The 18180-nt window shown below is 41.5% G+C and overlaps 1 protein-coding gene across 3 annotated transcripts in view; it reads right to left on the reverse strand.

Moving 5' to 3' along the window:
* The window catches only part of FHOD3 (formin homology 2 domain containing 3), a 412474-nt gene that overhangs the window by 59679 nt on the left and 334615 nt on the right, over nucleotides 1–18180 (reverse strand). For all 3 annotated transcript variants that reach the window (XM_059815484.1, XM_059815487.1, XM_059815486.1), the window contains 3 exons: nucleotides 11760–12071; nucleotides 7105–7994; nucleotides 250–408 (listed from right to left, as the gene is read on the reverse strand). In XM_059815484.1, coding sequence (XP_059671467.1) covers nucleotides 250–408; nucleotides 7105–7994; nucleotides 11760–12071 — 1361 coding nt within the window. The remainder of the gene's footprint in view (nucleotides 1–249; nucleotides 409–7104; nucleotides 7995–11759; nucleotides 12072–18180) is intronic.

Consider the following 18180-nt stretch of genomic DNA (forward strand, 5'->3'; position numbering starts at 1 on the left):
GGAATTAACACCATCGTTACTCAAACTTAGACACAAACAAAGCAGAGAAGTCCATATTTACTGGGCGTGCCCAACCTCAGATGAATACTACATGCTCCTGAGCACATTACATTGATTTGACGAGTTTCAACTCTCAGTTGTGATACAATACATCCCCTATTCCCAAGTCTGGCCTGTACCATGTGCAACATTGAAAAAAAAGGAAACATTGAAAATGCAGACTTGAAGACATCGACTACTTTTTCTTACCTCTATTCCTTCCTTGTTTAAGGCATATTCGTCAAAGTTCAAAATAGCAGTCTTGATAGTCCGGGGAGGGGGCAACACAGTCAAGCCAATATTAATAGCATTGCTTCGTTTTGAGTCCAATACAATGATCTCCTGTCGCTTCCCATCTGCAGCAGTTTTCTTGGTAAAGAAGAGAACAAGAATGTCATTCTTCCAGTCTGTTTTATAAAGAAAAAGTCACTCCTTTCACTAATGACTTCCCCTACTCAAGGGTGCTGACACTGAATGTAAATCCAATGCATTTATAGTCATCCAAAAAAGCTGAATTCTTCTACCACATCCTTGCTGGTATCAGTGTGAGCTGCCAGGATTTATCCAGACAGCTGAATGCAGTCTCAGATGCCATGCAAAGCCGAGCTAGCCTGAGACATAGGAGTCCCCACGACAGTTGGGAATGCTGCAGTTTGGGGCAGGAGTCAGTCTGACAAAAGCCTGAAGCTGTCTCTGCCAGGCGAGAGCTCTGGTGTGTGGCAGGACTGGCTGGTGCAGGGCTGATGGAGCAGCAGCTGGGCAGCTGACGGGCTCCGGGACTCAATTCTCCCTTGGATGAGTCAAGCCGGAGTGGCCAACGGCCCTCTCTCACCCACGTGGCTGGCTGGGAAACAGGTTCCCACCTGCCTGCCAGCACTCTCCTGTGTTATAAATCCACCTTGAGCACTGGCAAAGGAGCTGTAGAGGCCTTCCTGGAGACACTGGCATGTTTTTCTGACCTCTGGCTGTCAGAGGAAGGGTACTCTACCTTGCTGGTCATGATGTGTTCATCAAGCCCTTCACAGGTGCCCAACAACTTTAACCTTTCTGCTTTTTTTGAAGTTTTGTTTGAGACTTGACATAATCTTTGGATCTTACCTCCAATATAAACCAAAGTATAAATAATAATGACAGCACAAAGAACTAACAACATATGCTTTAAATTCCATTCTAGAGAAAACCAAGAAATTTCTTCCTCTCTCTCCCCATCCTCACAGTGGCAAAATGCAAACGAACTAGACAAGGTGACTCACAAACCATTTATATGGTGTATAATACAGTGGTGAACGTGGTCTTTGCTTTTGCGCCCCAGCATGCCTCTCATTGTCCCGTGCTAGAAGGTGTCTCTTTGGCAACTACATGTGTCATATACCAGGCAGCTGCAAGAGAAGAGGACTCTGCTTCTAATACACAGGGGTTTTTCCTCCCTCTCCATAGACGTGAACTTTGGAAACATGTTTTCTCTGTTTCCTCTTCGTTTGCCCTATCAGAGATGGGCTGAGGGATGCTGTCAAGCACAGGAACATAGGGAGAAGACCAGCACATTGATGCAAGGAAGCACAGACGTGCTTGGCTGTGTATAAGCCCACGTTTCAGCAAGGCACAGGCTACAGAGACGTGACTGTGGCCTCCCTGAAGAGCCTGTCACCTGGACTGTGGTTAGTGGCTTTGACAGCAGCAGCCTCAGCACAGATGCACCTCAAAGGGACAAAGAGAGAGATTAAGTAATCCCTCTTTCCAGGCTGCAATGTGGCAGCCCATGCAACTCTTCAGAACAGAGAATCATCCGTGTTGTCTACAGCAGTAAGTGGCTCTTGCATCTCTTGTGGATTTGGGGGAAGCCCAGGAGGAGACTCTTACTGCCCCAGTCTCGATCTGTGCTCAGGATTGCTTTTTAGACCATGAAACTTTGTTCTCCACTGCCTTTGAGTCCACACCACAGCCACCACTGAGTCAAAAAATGCCATACTGCCAGGTCTACACACTGATTCTGCATTGGAAGAAATGTCTAAACTAATAAATATGATTTTATCAAAGTACCTCTGGCTGTGGGTCAGCCCATAATGGGAATGCAGTTACATCATTACAAAGAGGCCTTTTTCTGGCATAGCTCAGCTCCTTGCCTGAACAGGAAGAAGTATGCCCACGGGTCCCAGCAGGCTGCCCAGCACGTGTGTAGCATCACAGCCCTTCCATCATACCAACATGATTAACGTGGTATGATGCAACTGTGAAAGTAATGAGAAGGTTGTTTTTTTTAAACTTAAACAACACTTTTGCAGTAAACAGGATAAATTTTAGGAGAGCACAGGTAACATTTGTTTCCAGCTTTTATATGTCTGTTCTGTCAGAACTGCTCTCTTCTTAACACCTTAAAAGCATCCCTGAAGCCTTCTTGAACTTCCCCTCTTTGAGTAAAGAGAGTCCTCTTTTTCTTGGGGGGCTACCTGAAGGATTGGAGATGCAGCGTCTCCTTTAAAGCAGCCATTTTTACTTCCAGGGCCATTAATTGTATTTTCAGGACCACAGTTAGTGGCCAAGACCACATAAAACCAAGCAGGGTTCACCAGAGACTGCTTCCTCTTGAGTCTGTATTGCACTAAGCCTTTTTTAAACCACCACTTTTTACTTTGTCCTTTGCAGAACAGAATTACACAGCTCCAGAGAATTTATGGAGAAGGGAAAAGGCTGGAGAAAAGGAGTTAAATTTAGGCTTCCCACATGTGGTATGGGTAAGTAAGCCTCAGATCTGCAGCTCTGTTGTTAGGCTCCTAAGTTTGACAAGAGAGACATGTTCATTTGAGGGACGTACGATGCTAACCACTGCGATGATTGTGATTGCAACAGTGCGCTCGCTCCTTGGCAATAAGTTATGAAAGACAGATGAGCTGAATATGGGATGTAAGCACGTAGGTATTTTCCAGAGCTATAACTGCATATGGGGTATAAAAATTTGGGGTAAGAAACTCTCTTCAAAAACAGGGGCAGAAGTGATTTTAAATCTATTCAGGGGATGACGGCTCAGTTACAAAGAAATCCTTTCCAAATAAATAAAAGGATGAAGAAAAAAGAAAGATTTTACTACTATGAACTTTATTACTCCACTGCTAGGAAAAGAATTCCTTTTTGTCTGCAATGAAATTGCACATGTGTAAGTGTCTGACTGTTAAAATAAGCTACAACTATTAACTTCTATTACAATATTAGGTGACTTCAGACTTTGTTTTATAAGTTCATTAACAGAGAATGACTTCAAATGCTTGAGGGAACAGTGCACTAGTGCACTTGATTTTATATTCTAATGTATCAGTATGTAATGTAAGCCCTGAACTGCTGAATATTATATTATTAAATGTAAATACAAAATTTATTATAAAACACAAATATATCGGGTGGTATAATTTGTGGGAAACAGACATTCCTGCAATATATTAACAATTGCAGTGAATCTAGATCTTTACAAGACCTAACTGGCCAGATTCTGTTGCCTCTACTGAAGGCTGGGTAGTCAAGATAGGTTAGTCAAAAAACGTTACCATCCCGCAGAAGGTGATGTGTAGTCTGATGAGCACATAGTCTAAAACATGCCTCTTTGCTTTAATCAATACGGGAAGCAGAAAAAATTAAATCACTTTTCCAGTGGTCACATAAATAAGTAATAAGTAATTATATATGAACATCAAGCCAGAAATATCTACTGCATCAGTAGTACAGAAAAAAATGGGCAATCCCTTAATAGTGAGATAGCAATTTTTTTAATTTCTATCTCAATTAGCAAGGATTTAGCACTGGGGATTTAAAATGGAATCACTCAGCTGCCACTGGCTTTGTCCGGGATACATATAATCTTTTTCAGAAATTCTGGTCCACATTTATGACTTGCCTTGGCATTTATTCAAATTGCACCACATGTTTTCAAAAGGAGTATGTGTCTAGGCATGTATACACCCATGTACATGAAAACACGTTCCTTAATTTTTCACTCCTACTAGCTTTTATGTTTGTGGGCACATGATGGATCATTATGTCCCACAGGGTATAGATGAATCAGCAAAACACTACTTCCAAATGACACGCATAACCAAGTGGATGGCAGAAGGGCTGAACACCACCATTTGATTCAGTAGTGTCTGCATGTTTTCATTTCTCTTCCAAGAAAAATAAACATTTTGAAGTCATTTGCCAAAATACCTGCTTTGTTTGGCAGAGTGAGAAGGAAAGAAATTCTAGACTGGCTTGGAGGGAAAACCTGATCACTCTCTATTCACAAACAGAATGTCGTGCTCCTCTATTCCAGAAAATATATGCTCTGCAACTAAATGTGCTCCATCAACTATAATCAATGTGTGAGTTGTCCAGTGTGGCATAAGTTTTCCTAAAATCAGGAATCTCCCCTCCCAGCTTCCCCGCCCCCAACTCCTATATTATATCCTACAATTTAAAACCCACTTTATTTTATTGCAGTCTATTGTGTTTAACAAAAAACTTCTCAGGAGCCAGGAAGTAGCTGTTTATAGTTGTGTGTTGTGGAAATCACAGTGAAGGATTAGAAACTGGAGTAAAATTGGTTACAGCTGTATGAAAGAGCAAATGCACAAGATAGACCCAAGCCCCCCCTTACACACCCTGACTTCGCTTTTCCTCTCATCCTTCTGGGCTGTTCCTTTTCCATGCACCTGCTTCCATCTATTGCTATGAAATCTGGTGATTAGACTTTTGATTTGTTGCTCTGCGCTCTTTTTTTCAGCTGAACCAACTGAGCTGTGAGTCAGACTTTACGATATTATAGAATAAACCTGTTTTGGATTGCGGCCATTGGCCACGAGAAACTAGACACAACGGGGAATGTACTCCCTGGAAATAAACCAAGCAGTCTGGAAAAAGCGAGAGCTATCCTAATTTGAGTGCAATCTTCATACCAAACCTCAAGTCTTTTACAGATTCAGTGGTCTGCTTAATTATTCCCACTCTCACTTGATCTAAGGACTATCTCCTACCCTGGAAGATTTGCTGGTATTCACCAAAACCACGCAGGAGTCTCAGAAGCCTGAGCAGACCTCCACTACGGTAATTCTTGGTCACCATTGTCTTCTCTACAGAGACAATGAGACTTCTATGTCTGTGTTATGGGATGGGGTGGAAAGAGAGCCAAAAATATAACGTCTCATGCAGAGAGCAGTTATTAGTCTCCAAGAGGAAAGCAGTCACCTAAATCATTCCTCAGACTTGCACGAATTTCAAAGAAACCTGCTCACTCATCCTCCAGCCAGAAGCCAAAAGCTGTGCCAAAGCATCAGGCAGCCCAGGCAGGTTTGGGAAGCAAGTGTGAGGGGAGCGGGGACGAAATGGGACGTTTGGGAACGTGCATGGTAAATGCCTGGAAAAGTAAACAAGTCAAAATTCCAACAATCTAACATTTTATCAAAAATTCTGGGTGAGAATAAAAGACTGAGAATCAGCCAGACTGATCCATTACGGTACTGGCTTTAGCACAAAGCTAAAGTTTGGAAATGGCAAATATGTCATAATTCCACATTCAATTCGAGGAATCAAATGTTTCATGAATCTAAGAAAACGCTCTCATTCCTTCCATCTACAAACCACCTGTGGCAGATTTGTATTTACAGGGAGAGAGATAAGGAGTAACACACCACGACGTCACCAGCATTCCTTCCTCAGCAGAAAAGGAATTAGAGAAATTAATCTCAGCGTTGGCCAAATCAATGATCAGCTGAATGTGTTTTTAGAGCTGCTACGCCATACGTTTCAGATCTACATGCATCTTTGTCACAAAAAATTCAGCTAAGGACAGGTGATGGCAGGCTCTACGCAAGCCATGTATTTATGTAGCTGTTGTTTGCTAGGTACTTAATGAGGGGCTTGATTGTTCAAATTGCAATATTTCCACTTGGCCAAGAAGATCAAGAATGACTATTAGAAAATTTTGAGTTAATAACCCAGAAAAGTGACACAGAGAACTTTTACCGTGAGACATCTAGTCTCCCCAGATTAAGAACAAACAATAGTATATATAATACATAATATATATAAAACAACTTTTGCCAGCCAAAGAGATGTAAAATATTCAGGGTACTGACTGATTTTTATGTCACTATAAAACATATAGGTATACATAGAAAACATATAAGCGATTTATTTATTTTAAGTAAGAGATGGACATCTTTTACCAGCATTTTAACTGGAAAACCCCCATTGTTTCCCTGATACCAATTATTCTGCTTAGAAGAAAAAGAGTTTATGTAGCCATGAAAGACAAATGTTCGCGCTAGTAACTTTATAAATGCTATTTCAAATTGCTACTAAATTTAACTATAAAAGACTTCCCTTTGTTGTTGAGTCTAATGTTAAACAGCCATGTAACCAGCCTTTTATTTTATTTATTTTATAACAATGCTCCTAAGGAAGAGGGAATCCTAGCTACAGAGGTATTTCTTGTGCCAGCTTCTATCCTAAAATTTGGATAGCCACATTGTACAAATTAAGGATTTAAAATAGGCCTGTTCACCAGTATGAAACAAAACCTCAACACCCCTGTAGAGTTTAGCTGTAAACTTGGTCCAGCTGATAAACTGATTCTTCAGAACAAAGCACACGTGTAGGCTTTTTGCAGCAGATCCAGTTTGATATTCTAACCTTTCTACATAACAATTAGGAAAATATTACCAAGTGAAGAACTGTCAAATACACAGATATGAATCACCATGCTGTGACCTTTATATGAATATAACAGAAAATATTTCAGATTTCAATACCTAGTTTGGCACTCGGCTACAAACAACGTAATGTAAAATTTGTTGGTATTCCCCACCTGAAGCGATATCCCAAAACCAGCAGACCTGAGATAAGAGGGCAGCTTGGCACATACACCACCCTAGCCGCATCTCCTAGTTTCAGGCCATGGAATATCTTCCGTCATAGGCTAAGCTAGAAACACATGCAGTAATTTCCACTGTTTTCATATAAACAACATAAATCACCTAGATCTAAGTCAGAATGAATACCAATACAATAGCAAAATAATAGCAAGCTGAATACGAGTTGTACCTTTGTGACAGGCAGTTCCTTGGATTTAGACTCAAAGAGATGCTCCAGTTTGGAAGTGTCCACCTTAATGGGTTCCAGTTTCGACCACAGGAATTCTCTGCAGCGTTTGTTGTTTTTACACTGCCACTCAAATGGCCGTACCTCGTTCCAAAACAGACGGATGGTTTTCTTCTTCTTTATAAATGCTGGCTGACCCCTAGAAACCTGGGGTGACCCTAAACCCTGAGGAGTGCTGAACAGCGGAGGAGGAGCCAATAAATTAGCAGAGGGTGGAGGTGGAGGCGGACATCCAAACAGCGGGGGAGGTGGTGGAGGAGGCAAACCCAGAAAGGAGGGTGGAGGTGGAGGAGGGGGAACAAGGGAGTCCCCAGGACCCATATCCATGTCCAACACATCTACATCATCCTCCTCCCCCAAGTCTGTAAAATCCATGTCTTTGATTTTAAGTTCCCTAGGATTAGCCATGAGCTGATCCCAGATGTAGTCAGATTCCTTCTTTGGCTGTGCTGGTGTTTTCTCGGGGACCTGTTCACTAATTTCATCTTCAGCAATGCTTGTCCCCTTGGCCAGCTCACCACTGTTGAATTTTTCTGCAAAGGCTTTCACACTGCCTTGGTTGTCCAGATTTCCGATCTCCATCTTTTTGACACTTTCATCTTTGGCCTGCTTTGTGGCCTGAAGGATAGAGATCCTACTGGCTAGGCTAGTTAGTGACTCCTCGCTTTCCTCCGTCTCCTTCTTTTCTTCCTTCGCCTCCAGCTCCTTCTCCTCTTCATCCTTGGGCTTTTTGTTATGCGCATACAACATGTCCAGCATAAACCGCTTGTTGTTGAGGATGTTGCTGCACTGCTCATTCACACCAGCATCCTGAATGGTCTGCGACCATGGACCTGCAATCACACACACACAGAGGGGAAGAGTCAAGGGGAGGGAGCCAGACCACCAAGAACACTCTTCAACCCATCAGAAAAAAACTGGGGGACACATGCACAATCAGTCTGAAACTGGGCAAGCAGTAGCTTTCAAAACTTTGAATTAAGTGACAGTGCTGATATATGGCCCAATCTTGATGGGCTGGGAGTAATTCTCAAAAAAGGAATAGGAGCAGAAAGTAATCAGTGTAGCTCGGGAGGGACTATATAACTGTCAGGCTTCCAAGGTTCAGGTTTCTCCTCAAATCTGCCAGTTTCACTTTGTACTTACTACCCCAGCTCATTTTATACAGTGCATAAATGCCCAGAATCTTTAGTAATCCAGAATGGGGCTTAAATATCATGACAACGGCACAAAATAAGTTATCGTTGTACTTTTCACCCGGCCGTAAACTGGAGCCACCCCAAGAAAACTTCCTTATAAATGAGATCTTCCCTGCCTGATGTCAAGGTCAACACGTAACTGATTCGTCCTCCTCCCTCCCGGCTAGGGGAGGACAGCTTTCACATCTGGCTGTTCCTCAGACCTCCCAGCTGGGCACCCAGGCCATCTTCACAACATGGACTGTTTGAATCCCAGAGCAGGCTGCACAGCCAGGGTACAGCACTCAGGGCAACTCAGTGGGTATAAACATAAGCAAGATTTTTAAAGTTATTTCTGGGAATATGATCACCTTTATAAAAGATTTTTGAAAATGCTGCTCATCAACCACTGTTACCCTCCCTGTAATATATGACAGTATTGAAAGCCTAATGGCCTTCCCACATCACAATCATTTAACATGTCACTGTAATGAAGCTTCATCTTTCTGACTACTGCTTTTCTCAACAATAATCTTCAAAATACCGTGTTTGAGACAGCACCATAAATAACGAACGCTAGCAGCCAAATTGTAAAAATATATGATGTAAGCGTCTCTGACTACATTTCCCTGAATATAATACTGCTAACCAATGTGGATAATGTGTCTAAAATTATGGTGCTTCTTTTTCCAGTGGGCATCAGATGAAGTGATTAAACATGGACAAAGATAATTCTTCACACTTACTGTATTTCCTGTACGGGATTCCTTCTGTTCCCCATAGTCTTTACACATTTTATTACTATATTTTTTATAAACTCTATTTCTTAAACACATTTTATTTTGATTGCTAGCCTGCCTTCCTTTTGGCCCCCTGTGGTTAAAGATTTTCTTTTATACCTGTCAGTTGCCCTTTCTCTTAAACTTCCATTTAATCTTTGTTTCTCCCCTTATGGTCCCACCTTTTTCAGTACTTTAGAGTTTTAAACATTTTTTATGGCTTCCTTCATCAATGGAGTTGCTTTCTTACCACGATATCTAGCCCTGTTCTCTGAGAAGGTGTCCCCTTGGTGAGATCCACATCCAGGGCCCTACAACTTCCCTGCGCTCCTTTGAAATAACACTACATTAAAATGTAGGATGGGTCTCACAGCACAAAGCATATGGACAGAAATGACTCTCACCTCTATTCAGATCAACCTCTAAACCACATTTTAAAATGAGTCCAGAGGTTTAACCCCAGACAAAATACTTTTTTTTTAGCAATGGATACAACCTCCAAAACTGTTTCCTTTGACTTTCCTGCAGGAGGCTTGACTGCTTCCATTACCTGTTTATTTTTCCTCAGAGTTTATCCATGGGATTGCTTTCTCATCAAGATTTGTCACCTGACGTAGTCTCTCAGATTTGTCTCTGAGGTGCTTTCACTAGACAACGTGACTAAGGAACTCCTTCCCCACACCATAGATTTTACCCAGCTGAGCCCCCCCAGAGCACTTCCCCCTACTCCCAGCTTTTCCTTCAAAGATGTTCAAGATTGCTCCCACATAACCTATCCGCTCTCAGTTTTACCAGCTGGGATCCTCCAGGATTTAATCCCTTTGCAAAACTGCTCATCAGAATTCCCCCAGACACAATCTCTAATTTGGGGTCCCCCAGTCTGCCTCCATCTGCCCAAGCTGATCACAGATTATTGCTGTGAAGACTCTTGCTACCTTGGTGGCCTCTTCTGCCATCCTCTCCACAGGTAAAACTTTGAAATACCATCCGAGAAACAAGACTTGTTGGAAGCCAAATTCAGCAGGATGGCTAATGAAGGAGGAGCCAGGACCAAAGGCTTTATTCTTTTGTCCTTAAAGCATCTGGGCAGAACCAATGGGCCACCTCATAAATGGCAAACTGCATGTTGGGAATGTGAGAACTACTGGAGAAAGCACTCTCATTTGCTTTCCAAATCTCCTCACCTACTAGAGAGCTCACTACATGAGACCTCCTACATAGCACAACCTAACGAATCTTCGTTCTACTGGTACCAGTAACGTAGGTCAATTTTAAGATGTTGATTTTTCGATAACGGGGTACATTTCTTAGCTTTTAACAAAAAGTACATAAGAACTTTACTTAGAGTGGTAACAGGTTGGTAACAGACAAGGGGAAAAAACCTTGTAACCTGTTCTCCCTTACTTGCACTGGGACTATCTTGGACTATGCCACAGTGTAACTACACCCTTCATCTGTCATACCTCCCTCCCTTTCCTACATATATATTCATCTACATTCTTTGAGAGTACAATAGCATTCTAAGTAACTCAATCTTGGTGCTGGTTGACAAGAAGATAGCTCTTAAATTTAGAATCAAATTAACTTAATGCTTCCCAGAAAAAAAAAAAGGTGATAGTGTTTAAACATGAACAGTACAATCTGACAGTTTATCTCTGTGAGGTAATCCTTGTGATTCAGTGTCATCCCTCTTCTTTCAGGAAAGAGGAAGACTATTTCACACTGTGAAGCAATTTTTGTTTTCTTATCTAGAATTTTGAAAACTTAGGACAATGCACTCCCCTGTTCAGCCCTAAGAAGACTTGGAAACCAAATGCCCTAATTACATTACATTCCTTTATCTCTCTATAAAAAAGTAGAAAAGAGTAGTTCATCAATGAAAAATCAAAATCTGCCCTTTACTCCCTACCTGGGCTGTGTGTCAAGCTCTGGTTGTCATTATCCCTCCAGGCAGAAAACTGGTTTTTAAGGTGTTTTCCAGGCTGGGCTACCCTTTACAGGTGCCTGATGGCATATCTGATCAGAACCACTGGTCACTACAGAACTGGTCTTTTCCAGATAAGGTCTATGTCATGTGCCTCCTCCACATGAGCTAAGGATGGCCACAGCCCAGACCTATCTTCAGCAGCTCCTACGTATCTCTCTCCACTTTCTGCAATCTAACCAAGACAGGAAACTGGAGGGAAGGAACAAACATCCTAGTCCTCATTGCTTTTCCTCTTCCACTAAAAGTTAATAGCATGAGAAAATGTATCTGGAATCTCATGACAAATCATACCAATAGGGCCCCTCCTCTCATTGTTTTTATGTGTAGAAAACTCAAATAAATTCTCTGGGAGCTAGAGATGCAAGTTGCTGCAACATGATGATTCGATAGTTCATACATTAATCTTAGGGGAAGAAAATGGTCTCGAGTCAAAGGAAACCTCATTTCATCAAGGTCTTACTGTCATTCAAACATAGAAACCCCATCAGAGTCTGTGGATTTCCAAGCAGAGAACGGAAACAGATTTGGCCAGGGTGATGGAAGTCTTAGATAGGTGCAAAGGGTTTGTTAGCTAATTAACACAACAACAGAGCTGCTAATTTAACAGTTTTTTTCCACCAGAAACCCTTCATTATTGAAAAAGCTTCACTTTACCAGTTTCATTGTCACTGGTTAACTTGTCCTCTCTCTCTTCCCTCTCTAAAGTGCTGCTTGCTGAGGATATGCTGGATGCAGAGCAGTTGTCTTTTTCATTCACTTCCTCATTCTGCCTCTCTTTTTCACTGAGTATTGCACTTTCTTCTGGCTCTCTCTCTGGTCCTTGCTCCACCTCACTCTCTGGTCCCACCTCTGTAGCCTCTATTTCCTTGGGTGTCTCCGTTCCCTGCTCGGCCTCAGCCTCAGCCTCCTGCTCTGGGTCTGGTTCTGGTTCTGTCTCTGTCTCTGGTTCGGGTTCACTGGCACTCACTGGTGGAGAGAACAACGGGAGAAAGAGATTCACTTAATGACGGAGTTGTCTCAGGCTCACCCCTCTAAATGAGAGCGACGTGGAAGTTGACAAGTGCCTTATGGAAAGAAAATAAAAAGCAAGTCCAGGGCATGCTGAACATTAGGAGCAACAGACTGATGAATATTGTGCGAGGACAGCATTGCACGTGACAGTGGCCTGGCAAACACCCTCACTTGCTGTCTGGAGCCAGTCCACTGTTTTCATACATACTTCCACAGCTGGAGTGTTGGACTCACATAAGGATTTGAACGAATCTGCAGAAAATGGGCATCCCACCTGAGCATGACATTGACAACTCAGTGCCTAGACAGAGCCAGGAAGGAAGAGATCTTTTAAAAAACAAAAAGGAGGGAGATTGTGGCTTTTGGTTGAATTTTCTTTGGGTTCTGGAAGAATTCTTTGTTGACCTGATAAGGAACACTTCAACAAAAAAATACAAATATTAGTTTTATTAACAGTTGAATGGCACAGTCTGGAAATGGCACTGTCACACATTTGGCTGACAAAAACCGTATGTTTTTTCATGCACATTTGCTTCGGAATAGCTACATCAAAACGAACAAAGTTTCCAACTGCTTGGCATATGGCACAAATTTAGTTTCCAACTGGTTGGCATATGGCACAAATTTAGTTTCCAACTGGTTGGCATATGGCACGTGATGAGCTTTTCTATCAGTTGGCACACAGCAAACACTGTTGATAGTACACTTGGTTTCTTCTTCCCTGCTTTATCACTGACAGTGAAATTCATTCATTCACCTTTACGGTTTTTAGCTAAACCAGCAGATTTTCACATGCAAATATTCTCTGCATGCTGCAAAGAAACTGAAGAGCATCCACACATATTCACATCAAGCAGCTCACAATTTTCTGAAAACTGAAATGGCCATGCAAGAGTGATGAAAATGGGCATGCATGTTAGTTCTGCATACTCCCCAAATTCCCTCTGTACTAAATCTTGTGTTGGGTGGCTGACCTACAACGACTAACTCATCCTTGTTTTTTCCCCTCTGTTAACTACTTTTCATTACAATATTGCAAAAGAGTCTTCTGGACTTGTCATGGTCTTTGGATTGCATGATAGAGAATGAGACTTTTCTGAAGAACTACATGAGTCTTTGAAGGAAAAAAAGTATCACACTGGAATACAATCCAAACAATTCAGTCCTCTAGGGAGCAGGTAAATGGATTTATCCTGAGAAAGTACAAGACGAAATAATGAAGGTCACAATGTTTTCCTAAGACTGTTTCATGTTGTGTGCCTATCCTATTTTCTGAGACATCCACACAAAGAATAATGATTTCTAACAATGCTTGTGCCTATCTTTACAATAACACATGTTTTTAAACTAGCTTTTAGTAATGCATCTTCAGTGCCACACTATTCCACTTCATTTCATATAATTTAAGTGTATAAAACTGCAAATGATTTTTTTTCCACTGATGTCATTGGAGGTAAGCTTCTACACTTTCACAATTGATTTTAAATGTGTAGTTAGTTAAATAACCAGACATGCATATTTAATACATTTATATAAAAGAAACATACACATAATCTGTTTAATATATAGCCTATGCTCACTCAAATCCCTCTAAGATGCTTTAAAACACTCCCACTTAGAAGCTTACCTTTCTCCCTCTTCTACATAGACATCATCTAGATGTCTAATATTAGATATGCAAGCACCTCTGCACATGCCTTGTCCCTTACCTATGACCGTACCCTGGACCCTACCTATGAGAGAATCAAAATTATAGAGAGCTGGCAAGAAGTTGGCAGACACTCTGAATCCCAGTGGTGTGTTTCTGACCACAGCTGTCACTGTGTAGGTACAGCACAAGAGCACAAAGTCAAGCCAAGATTTGAATATAACCGAGATGCAAGTTTAGGAATCCTTCAGGAGTTCCTGGAACTAACATGGTATTGTAGCATGAAAGACTCTGAGCTTGCCACACTGCAATGGTCCATATATACAAATACCATCAATTCATCACAGTTTCGTATGAATTTTTAGACATTTCTCTCTAAAACAAAAGCTGTCATGCAATAACCAAAAAGGTCAACTCCAACAGCTCAGGTGGAGAAAGAAGCTGACTAAAACATGGCCAGGACTGCTAATGTTTATGGCACCTTTGTCATCATGAAGCTACACTGAAGATTCAATAGGATAAAGTCAGGGAAGACAGCAATATACTAACCCAGGCTGCTCTTTTGAGTTCAAGGAGTATTAAAATCTAAGCACTTCTAGAACAAAACAGGGATATGTTGACACTCATTTTGACAGTCTCTCTCTCCCTTTAGGGATAATATCAAATAATCCACCAATAACCCAAATAACTTGTGAACAGTGAGCTAAATCCAGTAGCGCTTCCCTTAAAAAGCAGTTCAAAGATCAAATCTGTCAGCAAACACTAGCTGGAGAACAAAGCCAGCAAGCTAGACGTGTGTCCATCACTTGCAGTTCCATTGTGTAATCCATTGGGTGGTTATTGGTGAGAACTTCTAAAGATGTTAAAAAATACAATTCTCAGTGAATGCTTGGTGGTGGCCTATTTGAAATGAGCTGGAACTTTCAGTCTTGTATCTACTGGATTAATTTTCACACCAGACAAAACACTACTCTAAGTGGCAACCTTGCAGGTGGCAACAGAGTTAAACAACAGACCAGGCTCTATTCCCTGTCATCAGACTTCTGCTGGTGGAGAGCGTGAGGACCCAGGGAAGCAAGCACAGTCATATCAAAAAGCATCAACAGCAAAGAAGGCATTCATGAGACATTAAGTAGTGTGATGCCATTATAAGCAACATACTTATTTTTTTTTTTTTTAAAACCCAATTCTTACACATATACAGTTCTTAAAACCTAAACTGGGATTGCCAGATTCAGTAGCAGAGGTAATCTCTTTTCACTTGCATATGCTATTTTTCACACTTCTCTCAAGGCTTAGCTTTCCTGCCCCCTCCCTCCCATGAAAACAAATGAGGGAGTTGTGGTCTTTAAATGAGGAGAAGTTTTACTTGCAATTGGGTCAATCAGGAGGAGGAAAACTGAATGTGGCTTTAAGGACTAATTTTTGAGTCATATGCCCACTTCTTTTTCTGCCAGAACTTAATCTCTAAAAATGTATTATTGGAAAAAAATGCAAAGACTTCTTGGAAGAATGAAATCTCCCAAAGAAGCTGTGTAACCTCATTACTGAAAGAGACAGTAGCAGGGTCCCTCAATGAATGTGTAAAGATTTTGTCATTTTGAGAGATGGTGTAATCTGTATCTTCTGACATTTTTAAGACTTGGCCACATAAAGCCCTAGCAACCTGATCTGCTATGATCTGACTGGATGTTGGCGATAGCCCTCTTTTGAGTGAGAGGTTAGAGAGGACAGCAAGCTGCTCCATTCTGAAAAACATGGCTAAGAACTTGTAATACTATACAGGGGCATGGAGGGAAATTACTTTTCTTTCGATACTCAACTATAAATGAACTCTGAAGCAGACACAAGATGTTGTATCCTTAGCACCTGCTGATAAGACCTCAACCCCCCCCAGTCCTATAAACCCTCAGAGAAAACAAACATCCTCCTGGGTCCACATCTAATCCCCTGCAAGGGTAATAGATTAGGCAACCACATCTTCATCTATTTTCTCCGCTCTCTACTTGGAGCTAGGAGATACATACGCTAAGTGTCTCTTGAGGATGCATACAGTAAGTCTGAAGATGGCTATACCGACCCAAGCCCTCTCGGTTCAATTGTTCGGGCATCGCTTAAAGTCTTGGTTGTTACCTCACTTCAGTTCCTCTAGCATGGGATTCTTCTTGCTGTGAATTCAGCAGGAACTCTCTCTCTTTCTCCACCCCCGCTCCAATCTTTTCTTCCCATTCCTTGTGTGGTAAAAACTAGCACAGAGTGATCACCAGTAGGGAACTTGCTCTTTCTTCATCAAGTCAGAAATTATCTTTCTTTGTCTCCGACCCCAGTTCCTCCTCATTCTGTACAGTGGTTCCTTTGGCTCTACAACTGCGGCTGCAATGGCCTCAGTGCGCCCTCATGCTCTGGTGCTTCTCCATCTGCTGAGATGCTTTTACCAGTTGTACTTCAGGCAGTATTTGAACTTTGCTCAGCTACTAACATGTTCAGAAGGTTTCCTGCTGTCCACAATGTGCACTTGGGTTGACCTGCTTACTTCCTCAAGTGCTAAAAAAGCTGCTCCTCTCAGAGAAGGGTTCATCTCTAATTCCTTTGTGGATTGACTTCAGAGATGTTTTGGTTATTGTTGCTCTCCTTTACTGCACATGTGCACTTCATAAAATATTCTCCAATGAAATTACAAAAGAAGAAGTAGCTGGTCTGAAAAAAAATATTAAGTTCCATTTTGCAGTTATGGGACTGCCTTCATTTCCTCTGAATGCCATACCCCAAGTTTTACAAGAGTAAGTCTTACAAGACTTGATTACTTTAGTGGAACCAATTGTTTTATATGAGAAAAAACTTCAGTTCAGTAAGTCCAGATTTTTATATTGGGTAAAGATACTGAGACGTTTCACAGTGTGGGACAAAGTTCCACAGACAAAATCCATTTCTTTCTTAAGACCAGTAGATACTGGATGGCCAAAGGATACTTCAGCAGAAATGGCATAAAATAAATCTGACTCTGAAAATCACTTATTGTGCTGCTAGTAGAGGAGTACACTTCCCATTTGACTTCAGGTTCTGAATTCTGCAGATGAATATCACACATCTGCTAACACTGTTCTTGCAGAGTCTTTGGAGGGTCCTATGCACAGAACTGAGGAAGTGTTTTCCTTCTGCAGTGTTATCCTTGCTTGGGAAGACCTCCATGTTCAAAGCAATTGCTTGGGGTACAAGTAATCTCAGTTCTGTCCATGGCTCTATTTCAGCTTTCCTACAATTGGCTTAAGCAAGTTAATGCCTCAGTTTCTCTATCTAAGTGGGATTTGTAACATTTTCTAAAGACACTAAAAGTTGAGATTTTAGTTCATTATGGAGCATAAGGAACTCAGGTAATAGTCTAGAGGCCATGGCACAAACTCTATAAATAAGCCTGCCAGCTGTTGGCTGGTATCCAATAACCTGGCCACCTCCAGACTAGAGAGCCTGCCCTGCCCACATGCTCATTACTTCATGTGACCTTTCCAATGCTTTGGGTAGGCCTGAAACAGCAGTCCTTCCTCATGCACAGCTCCCACTGAAGTATGCAGATTTCAGGCTCCTGTTTTGGTGCTGTCCTGGCCATCTGCCTGCAGCTGTCCTTGGCTGGAGGCTTACCCTGCCCCATCCATATATTGTCTCCTTGCGGTCCATTTGCCAGGCTTCCAGGTGCTGCCCTCTGATGCCTACTGATACTGCCAGGAGTTTTAGTAGAGATGTCCTGCCTACCCACGTGTTGATAGCTTTGCCATATTCTGGCTGCTTGAAATTGCCCTGTACACCTGCTCTAAATGTATTCTCCAAATGGATTGTGCTGCTCCATTTCATGGTGCTTTTTTTTTTTTAATGCTTCCACGAGAAATATGTTAAAATAATCATCATAAAAGAGATACTTGCTCCCTACCCAGCTCTGAAATCCTAATGGTGGAAAAAACCAGCTTATTTGCTCTAAAAGCAATATTGCACTCAAAAAATGGGCATCTGGATGTTTCTGAATATCAGTGTTACAGGAAAATATCCATGTTTTTTAAGTTCCAATGATTCCACTGAGACTTTTAAGGTGCCAGACAAGAAAACTGAGAATATATTTGGGCAAATATATAAACCTCAATTAAATAAACTTCACCTACTTAGTACTGTGAGGATAAACATATGCAACATTCAGTATTTGTAACTTTTTTCTTAAATTGCCCCACTTTATAGCATGCTACCAGCCTTAACACTCAATAAAACTAAGCAGTGCAAGTTACAAATGCATTAATCACCAATAGCAAAGAGCAGGAAATCAAATAAAATAAAAATGAATGATGGTGATAATTCACCCTCAACATGCATTCTAGCTCCCAATGTTAATGCAACATCATGTGGCGCAAATATAATTCTGTATGGTGGATGGTT

This window comes from Gavia stellata, chromosome 3 (assembly GCF_030936135.1).
Source record: "Gavia stellata isolate bGavSte3 chromosome 3, bGavSte3.hap2, whole genome shotgun sequence".
Classification (NCBI taxonomy): domain Eukaryota; kingdom Metazoa; phylum Chordata; class Aves; order Gaviiformes; family Gaviidae; genus Gavia; species Gavia stellata.